Here is a 25083-nt window from a genome sequence, read left to right as displayed (position 1 = left end):
CAGACTACTGGGAGTTATAATTTTTAATCATAGGATAGCCATCCCCATAAACATTAACATGTTACAGTACCAGAAATAAGGTAAGTATGCATTATGAGGACTGGGCTGCTAATTCTCTTTCATAAGTGTATTTTGTGCACACAAAATGCCTATAGCTTCATCTTGTGGTCGGTAGACACAATGGCATATACTGTGTAAGGCTTACCAGCTCCCTTGTAAAGCCATTGCTGCTCTTTTTTGTTTCATGTGTTTAATAATACCCAAGCCATGACAGTTTATCAAAAAGGCACTTGTGTGAAGGGTTAATCTGACATCATTCTTCCACATTCCCAGTGTGTGGCCAAGTATATCATACAACCCCCACTGGCATTCTCTGCAGCAAATGCTCACTTGTTGGTCGTTGAAGGTTTAAAAATTAAAATTAAGAATTAATATTAATGGCTTAAATTGACTTCTAATCTACTCCCAGGTATCACATCAAGGTCCAGAAATCCACAAAGTCTCTGAGGACAATGTAGTCCCGCAGACCCCTCCAGCAGACAAGTGCTTAGCTTATCAGGTTCAGTACAGTGCTTCAAAAGAATCTGATTGTTTACAGCCTCTCTTAACACTCAATTTAAAAACTGTACTTGAGCTGTAAAGTAAAGTGTTAACATGTAAGTCTGAAAAAACATCAAATTCATTTCAGCCAGGAAAGAACACAAGGGAAAGTATGTGTGTGTGTAGTTCAGCGTTTGAGGTTTGACAACCTTTGTTCGCATTGTGGTTAATGTGGCCTTAATACACAGTTTTCCACTCAACTATTTACCATTTACCTTAACTCTCTTCCTTTAGAGTACATGTAGCCTATGATGAAAAAGCAAGAGTCAAGCATGAGTATATTTCTGATTATCTACAGCAAGTATAGACCTTTCTGATTTTTAGGCAAGAAATAGATGCCACAAATAGACAGGACCTAAACTCCTGTTCACAGCACAATTAAATTAAAACTTACCAAGATACCTTTTCAGATTTCATTATTGTTTTTTTGCTGTAACATAAAACTACAATCCCACATGTAGAGGCACAAGGAGTGTATAATACAGTGAAGTGCTAAACATTTAGATTTTTGATGATTTAACAACCATTTAACAACAACTAAAGTGCACCAACCCAAATGACAAGTTGACAGTTTTAGGTGGTCTTATAAAAGGGTTGCACTCATGGTGTGCATTTCAACACCTGCCCACAAAGTTTCCGTTGTGAGAGTTGGAAGGTTGACTACAAAAAAGGTGGTAAAGGGGAGCACTGCCAGTCAAACTGTTCAGCTTTTACTTCTGTACAACCATGATCCACGCATACTGCATTATCTTTTTCTTTCAGCTGCTCTCCTTCACTGGTAAGATGAGATGAATGTGCTTTCAAAATTAGACTAGAAATAAGAAGCCTTTTTAATGGCTACAGATAAGGTTGGAATTAAGTATCTCATTTTGCTTTTTTTATTCCGTCACAAGACTAATAATTTGGCTGTTGAGGATTTTGTATTTTGTAATCTGTATATTAATTTACCGTCTGTCCTCGTGTAAGGGGCTTCTGAGAGTGGCATAGTGGGTGGTAAGGTTGCAAAGCCTCATTCCAAACCCTACATGGCATCACTCCAGTCTTGTGGACACCATTCATGTGGCGGAATACTTATTCGGGAGGACTTTGTTCTAACTGCAGCACACTGCAAAGGGTGAGTTTATTGTGCATTAATGCAGAATCATAGAGCGACAAGAACACATTTTCGGATGTCATAATCAAACAAGTTAATGGGTACTAATTATTTGCAATTAAATAATTGTTTTATTCACATAACTGATTATTTGTCATTCACAAAGGATTTGTTGTTAATGACTATTAATAGCTTTTAATATTTTCTGTGTTAAGTGCTTAGTATAATTGTTAAGTATAACTAAACATTTTTACATTATTTGTTTCCTTGGCTGTCAGAACTGAGCCCATGACTGTGGTACTTGGAGCACATGACATAAGCAAGAAAGAGAAAAGTCAGCAGGCGATCAAAGTGGCCAAGTACTATCCACATCCGGAATACACAGGAAAATACAGTTATGACATTATGTTACTTAAGGTAAACCTAAAATGTGTAAATGTTCATATCAAAACGCAGGTGTTTAAAAAGTCTGTTTCTCTGTAAAGGATTTTGTACAATGTAGTTGTTGCTATCATCTCAGTTTCATTTTTTCGTAATGTCTGATGTAGTGTTAAAGCTGCACGAGGTGGTTTGACACATTTGCACTGAAGTGGGTGACAATGTGGGGGTGAAGTGATTTATCTAAAAACTCAATGTTGCTTTAAGAGGACATATACACACACATTGAAATGTCTGACAGATAGGTAAACTGTTTCATGAAATCCACTGCAAAATAACAAATGAAGCCAATTATAACTGCTGTGATTTCCAGTTCTACTCTGTTCTCTTTCACAGTTAAAAAAGAATGCCACACTGAATAGGTACGTGAAGACCATTGGATTACCTAAGAAAGATGGGAAAATCCCAGCCAACATTAACTGTACCGTTGCTGGCTGGGGCAAAACTGGAACCAATAAGCCTTCCTCACATGTACTGAAGGAGACCACGGAGAAGATGCAATTCAGCTTTGAGTGCCAAAATATTTGGCAAAAATATTTCAATGCTGATAAAATGATATGCACCAAATTTGACAAACACAAGGGAGGGGTTTGCCAGGTAATGAAACAGTATTTGAAGCAGACCATCAAATAAATAACCAACCATGATATACAACAAAATATATCAATAATTCTGCAAACATGGAGAAAACTGTTTTCCTTTATTCATTCAAAAACAAGTATAATTTTTTTTTTTTTTTTTTTTTTTTTTTAGACTACTCAATCTAGTCTTTCTGTTGCCTTTTTCCTAGGGTGATTCCGGCGGACCACTGATCTGCAACAGCAAGCCTCAGGGTATAACAGCTTTCACCCATGCAAGTGATTGTAATAATCCCAAGTATCCCCATGTCTTCACTAAAGTCCATTTCTTTCTCCCCTGGATTAAGAAAGAGATGCAGAGAAAGTAATGTTGCATGAGCCACTATTCAGAGGCCAAGAATATTGCCCTTTCTTCACTTGCTTATTAAATAACATGGCTTAGTAAAGCAAATATTTAGAGAATTAATAGTCTTAGTTTTGAAAAAAAGATTCATGAAGCTGGTATGTGTGAATGTTTAGCATGCGGGGAAAAAAGCACAACTGATTGTATTTTTAAAATCTGTAATTAAAAACTTGGTGAAATTGGGTAATTTAACACCAGATCTCACTGTACATGTATAGCACGTGTCTATGACCTTTCACATCATCTTGCTAAGGCATGTCTCGTCATTTCTGAAATGTGATATCGAAAGTATGTTAGTGAGTGTGATGGTATACTTGTGGTGTAAAAGCCCAAAGGCATTATCAAATCACAGACCACTGATGTCAGTCATAGTGCAAACTTTTGAAGTTGAACCGTTTTCTGTCTGTGAAACCCGTCATCTGCAGAGAAAGTGAAAGAAATTGGCTGTTTTAAAAGGAGCAGTTCACCTTGAAATTAAATCTTAGTCCTCGTCAGTCACATCTGAACTCTGACTTTCAGGTGAAAAAATCCTTTAACCAAAATAAATATGACATTGTGATTAGATGATCTTATTCTTATAACAGAAATAAAGACAAAGGAAATGCAAAACTCACTTGACTTGGATCTCTTGTGAAATATCTCTTCTCTATAACCTGTTAAGAGATAGGTTGAGATTGAGAGACTGAAGTCACATGTCACATGAATTCAAAGTCAGACACAGGTTACACATTTGGTACAACACAATAATACAGGAAATTACATGACTTTCTTACTTCTGTTTAACAACTATCCTTACATACAGTAGGTCATAATAGTTATTATTACTAAATGAATAAAATACAATTTTTTTTAAGTTTAACATAGTTAAACTTAACTGACAACGTCAAAGTTGTGATTTTGGAACGTTACATACTGTAATATTTCACATTGAAATTCAATTTACCAACAAAAATATTGTTACACCATTTCCCTCAACATAATACTATGATTTGAGCACTGCATGGATACCAACTTATTGTAAATTAAATGTTTGATGGTTAATGCTCCCCTCAGTAGCCACACCACAGAGATATAAGTGTTTATGTATAAATAATAACCTCCTTTACATACTGTATTCATTGTATTTCTACTGAAACAGAAAATAACTGCACATCGCATTACAAAACTCTGGGTTTCTCACCTTGTCAAAGAACCTGCTAAGCTTCACTGCATTTGATGTCCCTGCAGCAAGGTATCTCGGGTTGGTGCAGTCCTGGGAAAATAGAATAGCACTTCAGCCACAAACCTCAAAGAAAGCGAGTCTTTTCTTTCTCAGGTGACATCTTACAACTTTATGTGTAGAATATGTTTGTGATTGTAGCTTCTTTCAAACTGTTCTGATGGCATATGTTTTTGTTTGTAGAAAAAATAAACAATAAACAGTAAAGATTTAGCATGTATTGCGGTCTGCCATGGTGTCTTCTTTAATACTACCACTAGGTGTCACCAAAGTCAGAGGTTTTCAAAACATACACAAAGGGGCTACTACGTATGTTGCTGTAGCTCTCTTTCCTTTTCTTATTTTGTGACAGATTATAACAGAGATTTGATTTTACTGCTGGGCGATCAACCCATGAAGAAACTTGCTGCACAGATGAGCTGCTAAATTACATGTATGTGTCACAAGCAAGTTTAGATTAGAAAAATAACCACCATTCAAAAAACTTGATCTGTCTCATATCTTTGAAGTTTGTATGAATAGGAACACTTAAAAAGTTAGAGCATGTAAGGCTACTCATCCATCCTATTTATAAAACAATGAGATATACTTTTCTATTTCTGTGACAAAAAGCACTTGAGTATTTGAGAGAAGTAATTACTGACTCAATGAAAACATTCCAGATCTGCAGCTGATATTACAGTCATTCAAGCATTACATTGACTCCATAGAAACTGATCTAAATGAGCTCTTTATACACCAAAGGAGGATGCTTTCAAACACAAGCTGCTTATCATAATCAAAACTACAACTTTCCATTTATCTAATCCACAATTTTCCTGTTTGTCCAACTAAATCTTTGAGACATGTACTTAGTCTGTACTTTTGCTGGCATTTTTACATGTCAGCGTCATGTTTGGACAAGCCCCTGAAAAACTTTCTATCAAAAACAAGCCAGCAATCAGACAAGAAAGAGCTCCTGAGAACTTTGCGCTCTCTTTCATGTAACAGATGCCAAATACCACTCAAGCATTGCAGCTCTATTTGTAATGGTCTTGTTATAGTTGACCAATGTTTTTGTGGAACATTTCTATGTTTGAATACCAAAAAGCTGTTATTTTAACACGTAAACGAAGCCAGCAGCAGGAACACTGAAAGTCAGTCAGAGTTGGGGGTGCTTTTTTTTTTTTTTAATGACATCATACAAAATGCTGTGCGACATTCATGGGTTTTGCATTCATTTGAATGGCTAGGATCCTTTATATGTAATATAGGTATATAAGCAGACAGCAAACATGAACACCAACATACTGTATGTCGAAGCAGCCACAGTAACTACAGGAACACTGAACTATGGAGGGGGGAGTGAGACAGCACCTGGACGCGCATTTCATACAGGAGACGAGGATAGGTGGATCTTCCGATGCCCATTCAAGCAGCAATGGACCCGTTCATATGAGACAGCTGTCACTCTGTTTGCTGTTGCAGAGTAACAGCTGTTAACTGAAACTCAAGTCTGCAGTGTAGTTTATACACTTCACTGAGAAACCTGAGTATTATACAGAGTTATATCAGGCTTCATGATCAAATGATCAGTTTTTGTTTCGTATCTCCACTTCTGCCCATATGTATGACCTCTCTCTGACTAATACATATTAATGATAAAAAAAATATATATTTAAACCTCTTTCCTACCACAAACACTAGTGCACTACGCATATAAATCCCAGTAAAAAAAGGAGAAATCATTAAGTTAAACTGATGGTTTTTATTATGCTTGATTTTAGGGGGTGCTGCAGCCCCCTCAGCACCCCTACTTCCCACATCCATGGCCAGCAGAGTTACAGATTCCATGTTTGAAAGGGGCTTATGGTCAGAGCTTGTAGGAATGAAAAAGTTAACCTACTAGATTGATCTCCTCTGCATTGAAGTCTTCAGACAGGAAGGCCGTCCGAGTTAGAACTTCATTGCGTTTGTTCTCTGGGATCTGGTCAAACTTTGTGCCAATCAGCAGCAAAGGCACTGGGTTCTCAGCAAACTGCTCTCTATCATAGTCACTGCATGGAGAAAAGAATATGACTTAACTCCCCAGTATCCAACATTTTCAGTCACAATTTAATACCTTTAACTGTAATACCTGTGTCAGTGTGTATACATTTTCCACCCTGTGAAAACGAACAATACCAACACACGTATCTACTTACCCGTTTGAGACGATAACTCCTGTTGGAGAAGAATCCTTGTTCAAAGCTTCTAGTGACCAGCGATAGAGATTCTGAGGGGATTTCTTATTTGTTAAATCGTGTACCAACATAATTCCTGAAAAAAAAAGAAAGAAAATTACAAAACTAAATAATAGTTACCCTAATGATTTCAGATAGTTTTTTTATATTTACATAAAATCATCTTTACCATTAACTGAATTGTAGAAGACAGCTCTGGTGCTTTTGACACTGCTGGCACTGCCAACTGATCCTCCGACATCCCAGAGTTCAATGTAGTAGGTTTTCTCCTCCGGGGTTCCCTCCTTATAGTCTTGGACCTGTAGTTGAATAGTTATTTTGACCCTTCAATTATTTGAATCCTCTAAGTATCTGTAACATGTGAGTGCTATACTCGTTTCTATCTAACATGAATGTGTTGAATCATCAGTGGTGGAAAGTAACAAAGTACATTCACTCAAGTACTGTACAATATTGAGGTACTTTACATTGAGTTTTTCCATTTTCTGCTACTTTATATTTCTTACTCAACTACAATTCAGAGGCAAATATTGTACTTCAGATTCAGATTAATAATACAAAATATATACAACAAATAAATTATGACATATTATTATAGGTTAAGACTTTATTGATTCCCGGGAGGAAATTCACAAGCTACCGAGCAGTATAGAATTTACATTATTCTGAAATGGGCCATTCTGCATAATGATCACTTTTAAGTATATACTTTTGTACATTTACTTAAGTAAAATTTTGAATACTTCTTCCACAACTACGAATCATATAATTGATATATTAGGACTATTATTAAGCATATATTTTCCAGTCTGTGTCGTAAGTGCCTGACTTTATTTCTTGGACCATGTATGGTTCAGCCTTTACAAATTGTGTTATTTGAAAGGTTGTTGTATGAAGTATATATAGATTATCTGAGGTTAATTTAAAAGGCCGCCATCATTTTAGATCTTATCTGAATGATTTGTAAATTAGGAGGTCTTACCCGTACATCCACAGAGCAACCAACAGTCCATGATGGATTTCCTAACACCTGATTCTGACATAGCAGATGGACCAAAGAAGACTTGCCCACCCCTGCAAAAGAAAAGAAATGTGGGTGTATGACTGACAATTTTGATGGGATCAAACTCATGCAATGACTCCTAGGCACAGGGACACACATTTTGTCCGGTAGATCATAACATGTGGCTTTCAGTCACTTTCAGTCTTGATGTAGTATAATGCTATAAAGTTACCACTGCTGAATGCAAGACAATGAAGACGTGGTTCACTTTTATATGATAACAAGCCTTCATTAAAAAAACATGTCAGTGTAACATATCCTTCGTTTCCATCAAAGCATATACCCTGTATATGCTCAGTAAATAAAATTAACAAGCGGTTTCTTTAATTCGGCAAATAAAATTTCAGCTTTTGGTGTTGATTCGTCTTAAATTAAACTAAGCAGTCTCATTACACGCAAATGCACAACTTAGGTCTGCAATGAGATTATACATTATAGGCTAACAGGTACAATTATTGCTTTTAATTTAAGCATCGCTTGCCGTTCCACCTTTAACCCGAATTCACCTGTAGACACTACAATTATGTTGCGTAGGTATACAGGTTTAACGTTACATAGCCACTGCAACAACACACTTTTGGCAGGAGTTTAAGTCCCTTAAACATTAAAAGGGTTGCAAACCGGGAGATATTTGCCCAGAATAAAAAAATGTCTTTAAAATAAAGCAGATAGGTTCTTATAAGAGTCTGAATTGAGAAAATGGTACTTAACTTACCGGAATCTCCTAAAACTAATACTTTTACCCTGTCAAGAGAAGCCATTTTTTGGTGACAGCAGCGTCCCGGAAGAAAACAGTGGAACTCCCGCCTGCGAATATTATTTTCTAATCTGATTGGTTCCAAATCATTACTCTATCAGACAGAAAGGATAGCCATTCGTCAAAATATATATCAATCAATATTTCTTTGCTTCTATTGGTTATTGAATGCACGATTTATAGCTCAGGCATTGGAGTTTACGAAAACCATTGTTCCAGTTGTGGTTTTATTTCCGGGGTTGTCTTCTCAAAATAAGTCATGAAGCATGCTAGCTAACCTAGCAGTTAAAAGATTCAGAAGTGCAAGTGTGTACAGTGGGTTTTAGCTGTGTTTGTTAGAGGCAAAGTCAGCGGACTCTGAAATGACTTAAGAAAGCGGTGGTTTTGGCGTAACCGTTAACATAGAGTTAAAGAGTATCGGGTAAGGTTGGCGTTAACTGACTAACGGTTGTCACCAAACTAACTTGATGTGAGCTGTAACGTTGAGTTTAGTTAACGTAAGGTAATAGCAAAAAGTAAAGATAATGTAAGATAATGGCTTAAGCGACTATACCGTTTCTATCTCACTATAGTATCCTTACCAGTAGTTACAGCCAAGTTGCTGCGTTAACTTAGCTTGACGTTAATTTAGCTAACTCGAACAAAGACAAATAACAGAGACTAAGTCAGGTTGCCACAATCTAACAGCCAATGTAGCTGGCAGTGTACCATTAGTCAGGTCTGGCAGTATTAACTACCACTGCGTATATGTTAGCACAAAGCAACAAGACGTGTTAATGGAAGTTATCCACCACTTTAGCAGAGGCATTACGTTGAAGCAAACACTCTTAAGGGAAAGGATCGAGTAAAGGGGGAGGAACGTTATTCACAAAATACGCTCTTCTCTCCCCTCAAATTTCCTTCAGTGTATTTGTGCTGCTCAATATATCGTTCAATTCCCTCCAGATTTTACCTAATCTCCCTCCCAGGATTTGAGTGATTATGGTTACCTACCTACTGATGCTAAACAAAGTCTCTGGCAGTCCTCCCCTGCCCTGTTCCCCTAAAGTTCCTGCCTGCTGTCTCAGATCTTTACACAAGAGGTCTCCTCTCTCTCCACAGTAGAAGATGATAGAACCAGAGCTACTGACCGAGGTCCCAGCAGCACTTAAGCGGCTAGCCAAGCAGGTTGTAAGGGGTTTCTATGGAGTGGAACATGCCTTGGCCCTGGATGTGCTGATCCGCAACCCATGTGTACGTGAGGAGGACATGCTGGAGCTGCTCAAGTTTGACCGTAAACAGCTGCGCTCAGTACTCAACACCCTGAAGGCAGACAAGTTTGTCAAGTGCCGCATGAGAGTGGAAACGGCTCCCGATGGCAAGACAACACGGCACAACTACTACTTCATCAACTACAGGTGGTTATTCTCTTTTTAGTTTGCATTTAATAGTGCAGATAATGGACACAGTAATACACAATGAGTTCTGATCTAGCTGTAAGTTTGGAAGAATAAGAGGTGGGTGACACCAGGCAACCACCCTCCAGGTATTGGCATTGTCATTGTCTCATCTCAGCAATGTTAAAATGTTGAAAAAATAAGACCTATGCTTGTCTGCCAAGATGTTTACTAGCACTTTAAGTACTAAAACACTAGAAACTACACTTTAATTTACATGTAAGTGATAGTTAGTAGGTGCCACACACTCATTTAGAAAATAAATCGATTTTTATATAGACAAATTCCTTAATGGGGTTTTTTGTGTTGTTTTTTATTTTAAGAATTTATCCTCCCATGTCAATATGTAGCATACTATAAAGCTTTACCCACCTGATTTCTCAGGGTACTAGTCAACGTGGTCAAGTATAAATTGGATCACATGCGACGGCGCATCGAGACAGATGAGCGAGACTCCACCAACCGTGCCTCCTTCCGGTGCCCCTGCTGCTTCTCCACCTTCACCGACTTAGAGGCCAATCAGCTGTTTGACCCTATGACAGGTAAACATTGAGAGAAAAAACTAATTATCTACAGTTGTGTAGCACGTTGGTGGTGTTGATCTTCAATATCCTTGAATATGAGAAAGTATAAAATATTGTGGAAATTTTTGTTTACTATTTACAGTATGATATCATGGTATTATTAGATGTACCTTTCCTAAGCATGTCACACATTTGCATCTAAATGCAGTAAGAACATAACTACACAGAATACATTTTTCAACATGCTCTTTACAACAACACCTTTGACCATAAAGGTGTAAGGTGACTACCCAGTTCAATGTCAGACAAGGTAGCTGTATGGAAAAGATGGTGACAGCTCTCTTACAAAGCACACACAGACAAATGACCATTGTACAGTTGTCTGTTTGTTTTAGGAAGAAAAATTCATTGGAGATGAGTCAAAGAGCATTGAAACGTGGTCTCAAGACCTGGCATGTATTACAACAATAACATCACTTGCACAAAATTAGGTATATGATACCTGAGCTTGGTAACTCAGAGGAGAAGGTGCTCAAGACCTAACGACTCTTGTGTTTCTTGTGAACTCCAGTGCAGGTTGTGGCTTCGTGCAACCAGCCAATATAAAACCGAGTAGGGAAACTGTAAAACTGATGTCTTATTATTATTATTATTATTATTATTAGGGAAGTCCCTTATTTGTCTCAACTTTTGTTAGTAAGAAGGAAATAAATATAAATATAAAAAGAAAACTTTGGAAAAAGACAAGGAACAACTTAAAATCAGTTTGCTTTTGACACCTGATCAATAAATTATTAATCTAGAATTGAATACTTGGCAAGTGTTTTTGTTCAGTTTCTTAGGTTTAAATTTCTTAGGTTTTCTGGTGTCTTAGCTACAATTGGGCTGAAAATTGCATTTGAAACTATTTGCTATCACAACAAAAGGCCTGAAGTGACTTACTTTAAAATCTGATTCTCACCCTGCATCAATATGGGCTGGCAGCTGTCCAAAACCATGCTTCTAAATGGGCATCACATCACTCACTTATCACTAGGGGTTATCCATTATGTTGTGTTTGACATGTGAGTAACAGTAGTAACCAGCAAGTCTAAATCATTTTAAGCAGAGTGTGGGTGGAGGTATGCAGAATTTAAAGGGAAGATAAAGCTGAATAACCATGGCATTAGCGTAGACATAGACTCGCACTTGGTTTTGAAATCTTTAGTTGATTAACATAACCAATGCATGAGCAACTCACACGAGTCACCAGTGCTTACTCAATTGAATTGGAATCAGGTAGGTCCACTGAAATCTGTAAGGCTACTGTGTAATCATTTGCAACTTCAGCAGAAAACTCCAGTTTTCCCTCAATTCAAGTAACAAATTTCCTGAATATACAAAATTCCCAGTTGATGCTGGTAGCAGGCTACATAATGTAGGATGACAAATGTTTACATATATTGATCATTGTATGTAGGAGGGTCTCTGTATAAGACTATGGCATATAATTGAACTGAATTTTCTGCAAATCGTCTACCCAGAATTTTTGGGTATGGCGGTGATTTCACTCTCAGTAAAGTGCATCACCAAGATATGCTGTATGTTGTTTGCTAAAATACACAGTGTAAATGACATGGTGGAAAAAGTCCACATTCCCAGCTTCCTGGTACTGTTTTGACACCGTCAGCGTCTTCCTGGTGGCACATTTGTAATCGTCTTGCCAATTCCTTTGCACTTGTCTCTTGTTTAAGCATATCTCAACTGCAGCAAATCTTGCTGTGGAGGCAGTAACCTTGCACCCTGACAGAGGCTGACAAAAAGAATACCTGGCACTCACAGGTATTCTGATGGACTGGTTGCTTCTTCAGGGCCAGCAACACTCAGTTAGACCTCACAGGGATGGGAAATGACATTACTGGTCTTCCAGCTCATTCTGACCCACAAAAGAGAGCCGAAGACCTTCTGGCTCAGGTTTTTTTTTTCACACTTTGCTGTGTGAATGTACCCTCCTCTCTTTGTAAGACTCATGTTTTTTTTTTTAAACTCATTCCACCTGACAAGTACTGTAGGTCCACTCAGCTTTTGGCTGAAAAATAGCTGTTTTTTTTAGTTGCGCATCAAACATTACTTCCTTTTACCATTTATTCTGTGCTGGTGCTCTTTTTTTTTTGTTTCAGACTTGCAGGAATGCAAATATCAGCATATACAAGGTGGAACGTTTGTCCTGTCTCATTATGAACAGGAGATTACTGTTTTTGTGTACAAGTACACTTCTTAGCTAGGTGGGATTTGTTGGGGCTCTGTAAATAATATTATAAAGAGTACAGTCTACCTCTGTGGGAAAAGTGCAATGAAATAACTTACGTTATAAATTGCTGTTATATAAATAAATAAATAAATTGAATGGAGCGTGGAACTGAGGTATCACAGGATTGGTTACAAATCCACAATGTCAGTCATAAAAGTGAACATGTATAGTAGCCTACATAAACCCTCCAAATCACAGCAAATAGTGCAGTGGTTTATTGTGGCACACACATGGAAATCACATACACAGTGAGAAAGCACTCATGACTATCAATTTATCTCAGGAGTTGTGCATGTGTGTTCGTTCTTAAAGTAAACTGCAGCAAATATGATGAGAGATATACTGTACATAATTCTTAGCCTTCTAAATGGAAAAACATGCACACACACTGGTCAAAACTACAGTACATTCCCAACTATGCCCATTTCTGCAAGTGGTTTTTGCAAAGTCAGTTTATAGCCATACGCTAAAAGCAAAGGCAATGCCTAATAGGCATGTGCCAAGATTGTGGGTACACAGTATCTGCTTTTGCCAGGTAAGTTACCTGAATATCCCCTCTTACTTGTTTTAAACAGAGTTCTTTCTTAACCCACAGGTACATTTCGCTGCACCTTCTGCCAGACAGAAGTAGAAGAGGATGAGTCTGTCTGTCCTGATGCCAGGACACAGGTGGCACGCTTCAATGAGCAGATCGAGCCCATCTATGTGCTGCTACGTGAGACAGAAGATGTTAACTTGTCCCATGACCTGCTGGAGCCTGAGCCTACTGAGATTCCTGCCCTGAAACAGAGGTCGGTTTCTGGCAAACCTCACAGAAATACACCACCTATTCCCCTCAGTTAGCATCACGTCAGTCCTCGAGTCACATCCTGGAGCAGTTTCACTGACAACAGATGGGAGTCCACCTCTGTTAACAGCAATAATGGCCTCAGTGAAATTGGTTCTACCTCATTACTGTTTGTGCCACCTTGGAAATCTATTCTATTCTATTAAGCCACAATAATGATCCAGAATTTTAGTTTGAACACATTTTTCATGTATGCACATATTAATTCTGTTGAACTGTTGAAGACCATATTTTAAAGGACATTTACTGAATCTTTCCTCTAGCCGTGAACGTGCTGCAGCATCCGGACTAAACTCTGCAGGCCAACACCGTGAAGCCTGGTCTAACAAAGGCTCATCCTACGCTGACCTGTACACCCAGAATGTGGTTATCAGCATGGAGGAGCAGGATGCCCAGCAGAAGCAGGCCAGTGAGGGCAAAGCACCTAAGGAGAGGCCCGTCTGGTTGACCCAGAGCACCGTGCAGGGTGCTTACAGCGAACCTGACATCCTCCAGAACAGTAAGTAAGGTTTTCTTGCAAACCACCCAGTCACTAAGTGCTAACCAGTCAATATGTCGCTTTCACACTATTCTAATGGCAAAAGGTTGTAGACATCAGGCACATTTTTAGGAGGACAATCTAATATTGTGAGTTTTAGTATGAAAGATTGTATAATTTTGCATGCACATACCAAAATCTTGGCTACCATAGTGTTGCTGTTCACTGCTGAACCCAAAGCAATGGCACATCGGTGCAGTTGTTTTTCCATATCAAGCTAATTCTCTGCCATAATCACGAGATCTCCCACTCTATGAGTCGGAAGACATTAAATTCCACATTAAATTCCCTCCCACTCTCAGACGCTGTTTTCACAGTCATTAATCATAAATGCTATTTCCTGTCCATGGTGAGGCTGGCTGAACGCACTGGGTTTTCCAGAAAATAGTCAGATGATGGTCAAGATGGACAGAGACAAACCCAATCCAGACCCACACCTTTGACTGCTCTCCTGTGAATTTCAATCCCTGTCCTCTTTGTAGTCAAAACAGGGTATTACAGGCCAACCCAGGTCATCTCCCTCTGTCGTAGTGTTCCTTCACCAAGCTATCTTATGCTGACATTGTTTCTCCACCCAAGGGCATGCAGCAATCAGGCCTGGCCAGACTCCCATTGAACCATAATTGCTTAATTGAAATAATCAGAGGCTTGATTAGTGCATGACTGAGCAAGGATTGCTCATTAATAAAATCCATTCCTGTGGAAATTGCATGAATTTTGCCTTCCAAACGTCCTGTCTCTGAGGTGTGTCTCTGTGTGTCTGTCTGTAATGATCTTGTTGCCCTTTAGAGCCTGGAAACAGACATGACATCTGAAAGTGACGTGGTTTAAGTAAAGTTTTTGTTCCGAAAGTGACCTGCAATAAGTAATATTGATGAGGCTGTGAGATAGGAGCCTAGACGGACCCACCGCATCATAAGATCTTGACGTCTTAAAAAGGGTTATAAAGCAGAAAGTTTCAGAGGAAGTTACACAAAAGAATGGCTTCAGAAGTGGATATATTTTTAATTGTAGTATAAGTAATTGTTTTGTTTCCACAGGTGGAGACGTTGTACCCGGAGCCCAGGATGGAGCCACTGGTCATGGAATTGGTCAGGCAGATGAAAATGAAGAAGTGATGCGTGCCCTGCTCATCCATGAGAAGAGGGGTGCGACAGGAGTAGGTGGAGGTGGAGCGAGTGCTGCTACAAAGGGGCTCACCTCCGCCACAGCTAATGCCAGCGACTCAGAGAGCGACACCAGCGAATCAGATGACGACTCTCCCTCAGGTCCTCCCCCTGCCGCAGCTGCTCAGCATCGGGCCAACGAGGAGGAGGAAGAGGACGATGATGAGTTTGAGGAGGTGGGGGATGAGCCGATGGTGATGGTGGGAGGGCGGTCGTTCTCATACCGAGAGGTCAGCCAGAGGCCAGAGCTAGTGGAGCAGATGTCTGCACAGGAGAAGGAGGCCTACATTGAAATGGGACGAAACCTCTTCCAGGACATGTACTTCTGAACACTCACACACTTTTATAAATGTATACATTCACACACACACACACACACATAATGAAACAATTTGATGGATAGGCTTTGAGTTCCCAAATGTATACCTCTGCTGTCTCAGTGTCGATGGTGATATCTGAGGAAATGTTTGTGCAAACAACTTCTAAAGAAAAACAGGGGTTGCTCAAGAAGTATTTACAGTCAGCTAGAACCAAGGACATGCTTTGACAGTGTTGCCTAAGTGATCACACCTTTAGTATTCTGTCCTAAGTATTTTTTTATTCTCAGTCACCAAACCAGAAGAGAGCTGGCCAGCTGCAGTTTGTGCACAGAGTGCCAATTAGTTTTTTGTTAGTCCGGTAAACTTGCATCTGAAATGAAAATTAAACAGTCTGTCTACATCATGCATCTGACGGAACAGACAAGCTTCTCTACACACAAGCATATGTTCAGTGCTTCAAGTCAGTTTTTTTCCCCCACTCATTCCGTATGGCTACGTTGACTGTGTATTGGGCCATGAGCTCTGCCAGAAGACATCTGTGTGCATAGCAGTACTGTGGCTGAACGTAAGCAGTGTGACACTGAAGGAGGACCGAAGCTGCTGCTGTGCTGCCGACGGGCTGCTTTCACTACGCTGGCCATGTAGACATGGTGTTAGGCTGAATATTTTCTGTAACAAATTCAGACTGGATTTAAAAGCTCCTCTCAGGCAAATGTTGAACAAGAGAAACAAGAAGATATGGGTGAATTGTTGTGGTTTTCAGTAAAACATTTGTTATTCTGAACTATCTGTAATAAAAAGATACTGCAGTACACCAATATGCACGGACGTATGATAATGTGTACCTAGTGATCAATGAAAACATTGTGTACTAGCATTTACACTTACAAGCAATTCAGAATATGAAAGGAAGGGGTCACTATGACATTTGTCTTCTCAGATAAGTGGACAAGACAGACTCTAATAAGGGTGCTCTAAATTATACCACAAAACTATTTATAGGTGACGCTCAAAATGTCACACCATGTTTTTGTGTCTGGATATGACTTCTTCCTACACCATGGACCTTAGATCTGTTCAGCTGTTGGCTAGAAAGGCCGTGTTGCCACTATTTTAAATGATCATTAATATTAAACGATCTAAGCAGCAAAAGATATGAGACTTTAAGGAAATATGTCTCTGACACAGTTAAACCATGTTTAAACAAGGGGTGTAGTGTACATCATTTACAATTCAGTGTTTTTTTCGTAGAAAAGGTTTCAGACGTAGTCATCTGGACACTGTTTTGGACAGTGTTTTTTGTTTTTCTGAATTAATATTCACTTCATGAAAATGCATTTCTTTTTAGTTTTCTTTTTACCGTCCATGACATATCATCTGTTTGCTTTTATTGTCCACACAGTTAAATGCCTCCTACTAACGTGTCAGGAGGCCAGTGGTCCCACCACATTTCTCCCTCTAATGCACACGTTAAACTAATGTGATGCTTTCATTACTGTCTGGCAACAAATCCACTTATGTTCAGTAATGTAAAAGATTTTTTATACCCCTTGGGTTTTTGCACTATTTGTGTGTTCCAAATGAATGTTTTACAAGGCCTTTCTTATACAACAGTAATAAGAAAAAGTAATTTTTTACTTATCGTTATAAAATTAATTTCAAATTAATGCAAAATATGTGCAACAATATCCCTTGTTTGAGCAGGACCTATGCTGTCAGTGACAAATATCAGCGACTCAGATGTTGCAGCTACAGGATTTACCATTCAACCTGAGAACAGATTTCATACAGTATCAGTGGATTGGAGGATGTCAGGTGGATTCAAATTAAAAAAATAAAAATGTATTATGAATTTAAAAAATCTATGATATGCGTCAAATTACACAAATACTACTCATTGCCACTAATGCATATCCACATCCTCTTTAGGATCTAGTCAGACTTGTTGGTGTGTTTGTTTATTCCGTAATCAAGGATGGTGCAGTTTATTATAAAAACAGATGGCATAATCAAGATTACAGATGTTCTCATGTATAAAAGCTTCAATCCAAGAGAAATGAAGGAGAAAAATCCCACAGCAGGGAAGCTAATATGTTTTTCATACGATTCCACTCCATGGTAATATCTTCCCAGTGAGACCTTTCCTGTCTTGTTGGGTCACATCCAGGTGACAGTTATTTGTTGAGGCAGTTCCCACTGGGCAAACACACTCCCAGTACTCCTCCAGATGTGTTCCAGCAGGATATAGGGTATTTTGTCATGTGGCTTTCCAAATAATGACTGCTTTGATGTAACCACAGTAACCCACGGCACTGGGTCACCTACTCATAATGCAGGCAATTTCACCTCAAAGTCTGAATACTGACGCAGACCTGGCACTTAGAAAAAACAGGCCTTTTCAAATACAATACTAAATGTTACACCTGTCATGGTGCATGCTGCAGCAAAATATACCCCTCTCTCTGCTTTCTATTTTGAGCAATAATTAGGGGCCGGGCAGCTAGGCTGCTGGACCCTCTTGGAATTGCCAATGTTATTATTATTATTATTATTATTATTATTCCTAGGGAATCTGCCTTCCCATGTTTGAAAATAAACAAAATTTTGCACATAGGTCCAGTCCTATGCCAAATGTCCTCAAAAGGCATTGTGGGCCAATAGTCCTGATGGTGGCATTACAGAAACCGTCTAAAGTTTAAAACTTTAGACTCTAAAGTTGAAAATTCATAACAAATCAGTCGTGCGTGCTACCACTTTGCAGCTTTCACCAAAATGTAGGCCCAATTGAGCAGAATAGTTCACATGCTTCGAGCTTCCAGGAATGATGAAGCCCTGTTTAGCTTTATAAGCTGATAGATTCTCTTCCTCTTTCTATGGTAATATGTTGCATCTTTGGTTAGGTTTAAACCTTTGCTTATTACCTTTGACCTTTACACTACCCACTCATTCATGCACTGTGCTTGACTGAAAAAGTGCTTGGTGTGGATGAAGTACTTCATATACATCATTTATACATGTGACCACAGAACAACCTGTTCATCTTGCTGAAGGATAGCACTGGTACACCAGATCTTGTGTAATGGCTAAAAAAAAAACTCTACAGGGCATATTAGATTCAGGTGAAAATGTCAAGCTAAGCAGAGGAGCTTGGAGAGGTCTGACACTTCTGGGGCAGCCCTACAAGCCCATACATCCCTTTTAAGTTAGAGGATGGACACCTGTAGGGCAGAGCCTCAAAGGTCAGGATGAAAACAGGACCTGGCCTCATTAAAATATCCCCCACCCTTCAGGACAGCTCAATTAAAAACCTAAACTCATGCTGTGCCATTGATCTGCCAAGGCAAGCCTGAGTGTAGGGAGAGGGGGCTGTGTTACAGGGAGGGTGAGGAGAACTCAGTAGGGAATCCACCAAGCTGTAAAAAAATAATACGACCTTGAAGATCAGGTATGGCGTACTGGCAGGTGGTAATAGATTGTCGCACTTTAATGAGTTTAACATGGATACTGGAGATTGAGCACATTGCTGTCAGCTCTCTTCTGAGGGCGTCTTTATTATTGTGTTTTTCCTCCCTGCGTTAACGTCTGGAACACAAGTATTCATACATGCATGTGAGCTCATTTGTTTGTTAAAGAAAGAGAATAATTTAACAGAGAGGGAAGTAAGGTTGATATCCAGGGAGCGAGCGGAATTTCACTGGGACAGGATTTGGAAGGGTGTGGTGTATAGCTGCTTTTGTTTTTGTTTTTTTGTGTGTGTGTGTGTGTGTGTGTGTGTGAGAGAGAGAGAGAGAGAGAGTATGTGTGGGTGGAGACTCACAAAGGCAGGTTGTAATGACTGATGCTTCATGAGGTTTGCCTGAGAAGATTACATAAGGATTGATTGTTTGGAGGTGTCTGTCACTCTTCATCCAATAAAACCCAAAGATTCACGTCTTAATGATCGACCGTTTGTCTGTCTCATTCAGCCTGCAATTCTCTTTCATCCCCTACTTTGAAATCTGCGAGCACTTAAGAAGCTAATGCTATTTAATCTATCCATCCGTTCATCTTTAATCGTGTTGGGAGGTGCGGGTGAAGACATTTAAAGACAGATTCAATGAGTGGTTTTTACCTGCTAGCTGAAATTTCTCTTTGACACTATCAATTTCTAGATACCACATTATTAGAACACTTAAAGCACTGTTATGGAAAGCACTGCAGCCGACAGTGCAAAATTCAACATGGCTGAACAGCTATTATAAAAAGCCTGTACTCTAAGCTTGGTCTGCAACTGTGCTGAGTTTTTTTAGTTTCATTGATTTAATTGATCATGCATTTGTCAAAACAAGAAAACCAAACTACAGTCACGAGGCTCTGTGATGCTTTGCTTTGAGATGCTAACGTCAGCAAGCTAACATACTCACTATGTCAGTGCTAATATGCAGATGTTTAGCAGGTATAATTTTTAACATTTGCTAATTAGCACTAAACACAAAGTATAGCTGAGGCTGATGGGAATGTCATTAGTTTTGCAGTTATTTGGTCACACGCCAAAGTATTGGAGAAATAAGATTTTTTACATGGTGATGGCACTGGAGGAAAAGTTAAGAGATCACTGAAATGATTACAATTTATCGTGTGGGGTACATGCATGGCTGTACCGAATCTCATGGAATACCATCCAAGAGTTGTAGAGACATCTCAACATCCGGTTCGAGTCCAGTCAGGGACCTTTGTTGCATGTCGTCCCTCTCCTCTCATTTTATGTCTTCTCTCAAATGTCAGAATCTCTAATAAAGTGCAGAAAAATGGCAACAACAAAAAAACCAACATAACTGAACACAGGCAACAGATTGCTGTGTACACTGAAAGCAAAGCTGGAATTGAGTGGTTGTTCTGCTGCTGTTGGCCGTGCTATGCTCCTATCACAGCAAGCATGACAAACATCTGTCTTTATTTAGAAGCTGTTAACCTTTTGTGGAAGCATTTCACATCCATTTTGAAAGGAACAGCCATTATTCACCTTAATTATTCATGAGAGTCACCACACTTTTTCTCACCAGCCAAGGGCAGTGATGCATCTGAGGATATCTGTCTATTTTGGCCTGAGATACAGTATGGGCCCCTTTACACCTGGTATTAACATCCATTATGTGTCTCTAATGCAACTAAATTATAGTTGCATTGTACCCTGTGTTATAGCACTTCTCAGCTAGAGTCAAACTCATGGATGCCATTGTATATTGTCTCTGTTTGTAGTGAAAATGGGTGACCTTATTTTAGTAATGGCATACTGATTATATTTTTTCACTTATTATACTAATTAACTGCCATTCATCAATCTAAATAAATTCAAAATATTTAACAAAATTTGTTAAAATTAGTGCTAACCACATGTGAAGCTCATCTGACTGTAAACAAAGCACACCTACCAGCATTTTTACCCAATGGCAACTGCTTTTTGTTCGGTAAACAGTATTTAAAATGTGCTTTGTTTCCTGTTGTCTTTGCAAAATGCTAAAGACTTTCAGTAAGTGAAAGGATCCTGTTGCGAAACAGTACAGTGTAGACATACAGCACATTGTAAAACAAAACACATAAAACATACAAAACACACTCAGACACACATTCAAATATTTAACATAGACAGGACAAAATCAAAAGCCGCACCTTGAAAGCTGCACAGAGCTGACAGCTGACAGCTGAGTGTGTACACGTAAAGGTATCAACAGGACAATGGATACAACTACATAATTATTTTGTTTGGCATGATGCATCAATGCTCTTGTGCATCAAGCAAAGTGACCCCTGGGAGTTGATTTGAGTGGACTATTGACAGAACAACCAGTGGCATGACCTTCCAGGACCTTTGATCATTCCTTTCTCCGTGGGGAACTGTCACTCAGCCACTCTCATGGCTGATTAGCTTTTTAGCATTCCCGCTCTATTGTTCTGTACATTGGAAATAATGATACACTTTTAGTGTTTAGAATGAAATTTATTTAAAAAGCTATAGCCAATATGGTGTTCATTTCCTTCAAAAAGGCTGTGCTTTATTGTGATATCTGCACTTAAAAGGTGCTGCTAGACAGTGTCCACAGCTTATTGTGTAAGGAGAAATAAAAAGCGGATCTTGTTTCCATAACAGCAGACCTTTTATTTCACTGTACCTGTTGCCCGCTTGTATCGAGGGTGACTAGACGTCCCCATTAAATTAGGAGTTTCAATTTGCAAGCATTAGCCCCGGTGTCCCAGCAGGGACAGTCTTTGTCCTGATAATGAGACTGTATTTATGTTTTGTTTTGAAAATTGTTACCAAGGAAGAATAAAGGCTAGAGCAAGACCATTAACAGGTTATATTAGTGTTCTAAATGGAAACCCACTCTCTGTCTGTTCCCTTCCTTCTCATCAGTGTAGAGGACAAACAGAGAGAGACCATAGCATCGCCTCAAACGGAAGTGCAGTGCATTTGTTCTTGCTTTGACCAACTTCTCAAATGAACTGCATAGTGTATATTATGTACACACATAAGATATATGCTAATCAAGTATTGATATTTAAATGGAAGGAAAACAAACTATTTTCTTAAATTAGCAGTAATTAGATAAAAATAAAATTCTTCTTTTTTTTCATGCAAAGAAGCTTGTTGTTATTCAGATGGAACACAGCTTGTTTGCATGCCCAGTCAGCTGATTATCAGCTTAACCAACCAAACACCAGTCAGACCTGCATTTCCAAACAGGTGGCCTGTTTAACCTGTCTTTTCATTGTCTCCTCTTCCCCCTCTTCAGCCTCAGATTGTCTCTCCCCACAGAGCCTGCATTAATTATGGAACTTTCTAGACCCTGCCATGCCACACATCTCCACTAGTTGCCCTCACTGAGTTTCCTGCTCCAGCCAGGATCAAATCACCTGTCTGAATCTATTGTCCCTTATTCTCTCATCAACCTCCCACTATACAGTATATAGAGGCCAGGTTTCACTGCCTGTTTGGCACATTGGCTGTGGTAACTCATCCTATCTGTTATCTGTCTGTTGCCTGTGTTCTCACCATTCTGCTTAACCTGCTTTATCACCTGCCTGTTCAGCCAGTGGATCTTTGATTGAGCCTTTATCCTAACAGAAGTGTTACTAATTTATTTGTCATGTTTATTGTCATGATAATTGGAATATCCTCATGAGCAATGACTTTGAGGTGTTGACATTTTCAGCCATCAAGGTGGAAAGCTGGGCTGAACAATATTTTCCAGTAGGAGGATACCTGCAATCTTTTCCAACAGACAGAACTGCAACCTTTCATGATGTTGTTTTTGCACTGCCAGCAGTGTGGCCCAAGGATGGTGTTGTTAGTCAGTGTGACAGGGTCAGTATATCTTGTGGTGTGATTTCCCCTAAAATCTGTTGTGGATACACATGTGTCCTTCAGCATGAATCCTAATGTTTTTGGTGACCCTTTCTCTGGTGCCACTACAGGCCAAAATATTCAAGAAATATTAAGTTTGAACATTGCCGTGAGTGTCCATCCCAATCATCAGGCCAAAAATGTAAATTTGCACAGACACAGGCAGACAGCTAGGACACTTTCTGAAATTGTCTAACAGGGTTTTAGACTGAACCAAACTAAAACATCTATCTCTATCTTTTTGCTCTGATTTCTGGACAGTGTCTGTGCAGCAAAATGTGAGAACATGTGATTGTGAATGTATCATCAGCTGCTTTTGCTAATGAACTGGGTGGTGCACTCCAGCCCGGCTGTGTATGTCTATTTGAAATTGTCTCATATGTGAAACATGACAGAGTTGAGCTCAGTTCACAGTTGAAGAAAGCTATGTGATCAAGTAATGAAGCAAACAGTTTCGCATGTTGCATTTCTGGATCATGCTTAAACATCCTTACAATAAAAATGACACATGTGGGTGTGAGTTTGTCATTTTCACCTCTGCAGATGCATAACAATATGAACGAATCAGTGACAACGGTCCAATCAAAGTGTATTAATGAGACATACAGTACAATTTTCAATTTCATTGTCCATTATGTCTGAAACTGTGACACAAAATTAGAAATATCATGTCAGTTTAACCATCTCATAGCGTAAGAAGACACCAATGGAGAGAAAAAAATGGATGGAAGTCATGCAGGTCAACTGATTAGACGTTTATTAGATGATGATCTTGTTCATTTTCTGGTGCCACTCTGGCTTCACACCTCCTCTTCCACCCACCTCCAGGCCCTACGGGAAAGGTCCCATGAGTCTGCGGTGTTGACGTCATCTCCTCATGATGCCAACTGTTGTCCAACAGAGACACTTGTTTCTATGCCACCAAACAAAAGCCTTGTCTCTGTCTCCTGGCAAAGTGAAACTTTCAGGCCCCTCAGGAAACCAGCTATTCATTAGTGTGTGACTCATTCATCTCTAAAGTGTGTTCACATTAACCCAGGGCTCCATTCTGTTTGTCTCAATCCATTTTAAAAAAAAAAACTGTTCCGGAGAGCGATTTGAAACTGTCTTTACTCGACTTAATGGCACAATTATTCATCAATCAAGTCAAAACATCCAGTAACTAATCTGTGCTCATGATGTGAGTAATATTAAGGTTTTCCTTTCAGTAGTTTAAATGTTTTATCTCGATCTCCAATGATTTGCTGCTTTTCTCAAATTATTCTACTCTAATCAAGAGTAGATGGATGGTCTCTGCCCTTGATTAAACTGCTTTAATGCAGACAAGTTGGAATGAGTTTTATTAAGTTTTACACTCATTTAGCTCTCCGTATCTGATAAATCAAGGCATATGTCACTTATGTCGCTTTTGATCAACCTCCCTATGATACTCGTCAGAAGATGGTTGTTTTTAGATTAAATTTAGAGACTTGGCATTTACAAATGATGATGCAACTTGGTGTACACATCTTGTTAATGAGACATAATTGGCAAAGTGAAATGTTTGTAAGTTTCTCTCAATATTCATACTTTTTCAATTTGACTTCATCCTCCTCTCTGACATTTTATCCTACTAGAATGACCCTCTATAGAACATCACAAGGCAAAACAGACACAACTCAAGCATTATTCGAAAATGTACAGACAAGCAGCTACACAAAAACCCACCACTGAGTAGCCCGTTTAAAAGCCTCTCCAAAAAATTTTGATTCCACCAAAATTTAAAAAAAAAGTTTGGAATCTGCTCTTGTTCCCCAAAACACTGACAGGTCCTTAAAGCAGCTATAATGAATATTTTTCATAATAACAATGTATCCAATGACAATGTGAAAACAATGTGCGTGAAAGGGGTCACTCGTAGTGATGAACCTACAGAGAATTATCACTCGAGTCTGCAGCTCCCCTCTGCTTTATAGTGAGTTCAGTGAAAAAGCTCGAAAAACCCACAGTACGCTAGCTGCTAAGCACCAAACAGCAGACAGACACAGTTAGTGACTGGGTGGTGAACATATTGGAGCATTTAGCAGCTAAAGAGCCAGATATTTCCCTCAGGAGTTGGTGGAGACCAAAACAGAGCTAAAAGAAGAGTGACTATTGGATTTACATTAACCAGGTGGACAGAACATGGTTTGTTGCAGTTTAAGGTTCTACATAGGTTACATCTATCTG

General features: G+C 39.1%; 3 protein-coding genes across 5 annotated transcripts; 2 read left to right on the top strand and 1 right to left on the bottom strand.

Moving 5' to 3' along the window:
* The first annotated feature begins 98 nt into the window (after window positions 1–98).
* LOC122886112 (granzyme B-like) lies at window positions 99–4551 on the top strand. The gene is made up of 5 exons (XM_044218060.1): window positions 99–1378; window positions 1567–1714; window positions 1972–2110; window positions 2468–2728; window positions 2922–4551. Exons 1-5 carry the CDS (start codon window positions 1327–1329, stop codon window positions 3075–3077), a joined length of 756 nt encoding a protein of 251 aa, XP_044073995.1. The 5' UTR covers window positions 99–1326; the 3' UTR covers window positions 3078–4551.
* Window positions 2813–8480, bottom strand: rabl3 (RAB, member of RAS oncogene family-like 3). Its single transcript, XM_044218061.1, has 9 exons — window positions 8332–8480; window positions 7536–7627; window positions 6723–6852; window positions 6515–6629; window positions 6217–6367; window positions 4293–4364; window positions 3727–3765; window positions 3427–3531; window positions 2813–3046 (listed from the first exon to the last, which is right to left on the bottom strand). Exons 1-8 carry the CDS (start codon window positions 8375–8377, stop codon window positions 3475–3477), a joined length of 702 nt encoding a protein of 233 aa, XP_044073996.1. The 5' UTR covers window positions 8378–8480; the 3' UTR covers window positions 2813–3046; window positions 3427–3474.
* A 110-nt stretch (window positions 8481–8590) lies between these two features.
* On the top strand, window positions 8591–16314 carry gtf2e1 (general transcription factor IIE, polypeptide 1, alpha). Of its 3 annotated transcripts, none has more exons than XM_044218057.1 (6): window positions 8591–8794; window positions 9475–9770; window positions 10194–10351; window positions 13219–13414; window positions 13734–13969; window positions 15049–16314. In XM_044218057.1, the coding sequence occupies exons 2-6, from the start codon at window positions 9481–9483 to the stop codon at window positions 15501–15503; spliced, it is 1335 nt and encodes a 444-aa protein (XP_044073992.1). In that variant the 5' UTR covers window positions 8591–8794; window positions 9475–9480; the 3' UTR covers window positions 15504–16314. The 3 variants fall into 3 exon arrangements, with proteins under 3 accessions (XP_044073992.1, XP_044073994.1, XP_044073993.1); XM_044218059.1 differs by having other exon boundaries at window positions 8595–8679; XM_044218058.1 differs by having other exon boundaries at window positions 8620–8794; window positions 9478–9770.
* Window positions 16315–25083: the final 8769 nt, after the last annotated feature.

Source organism: Siniperca chuatsi, linkage group LG12 (assembly GCF_020085105.1).
Source record: "Siniperca chuatsi isolate FFG_IHB_CAS linkage group LG12, ASM2008510v1, whole genome shotgun sequence".
Taxonomy (NCBI): domain Eukaryota; kingdom Metazoa; phylum Chordata; class Actinopteri; order Centrarchiformes; family Sinipercidae; genus Siniperca; species Siniperca chuatsi.
This window is presented reverse-complemented; position numbering and strand designations above follow the sequence as displayed.

What these genes read in the sequence shown, in the direction of transcription:
- LOC122886112 (XM_044218060.1), top strand. Translation starts at nt 1,327, where the DNA reads ATGATCCACGCATACTGCATTATCTTTTTCTTTCAGCTGCTCTCCTTC. An exon ending in TCAGCTGCTCTCCTTCACTG is followed by an intron (nt 1,379 to 1,566) that starts GTAAGATGAGAT and finishes TCCTCGTGTAAG; the next exon opens with GGGCTTCTGAGAGTGGCATA. An exon ending in ACTGCAGCACACTGCAAAGG is followed by an intron (nt 1,715 to 1,971) that starts GTGAGTTTATTG and finishes CTTGGCTGTCAG; the next exon opens with AACTGAGCCCATGACTGTGG.
- rabl3 (XM_044218061.1), bottom strand. Translation starts at nt 8,377, where the DNA reads ATGGCTTCTCTTGACAGGGTAAAAGTATTAGTTTTAGGAGATTCCG. An exon ending in ATTAGTTTTAGGAGATTCCG is followed by an intron (nt 7,628 to 8,331) that starts GTAAGTTAAGTA and finishes TTTCTTTTGCAG; the next exon opens with GGGTGGGCAAGTCTTCTTTG. An exon ending in GGAGTTATCGTCTCAAACGG is followed by an intron (nt 6,368 to 6,514) that starts GTAAGTAGATAC and finishes TTCTCCATGCAG; the next exon opens with TGACTATGATAGAGAGCAGT.
- gtf2e1 (XM_044218057.1), top strand. Translation starts at nt 9,481, where the DNA reads ATGATAGAACCAGAGCTACTGACCGAGGTCCCAGCAGCACTTAAGCGG. An exon ending in GCTGTTTGACCCTATGACAG is followed by an intron (nt 10,352 to 13,218) that starts GTAAACATTGAG and finishes CTTAACCCACAG; the next exon opens with GTACATTTCGCTGCACCTTC. An exon ending in ACCTGACATCCTCCAGAACA is followed by an intron (nt 13,970 to 15,048) that starts GTAAGTAAGGTT and finishes TTGTTTCCACAG; the next exon opens with GTGGAGACGTTGTACCCGGA.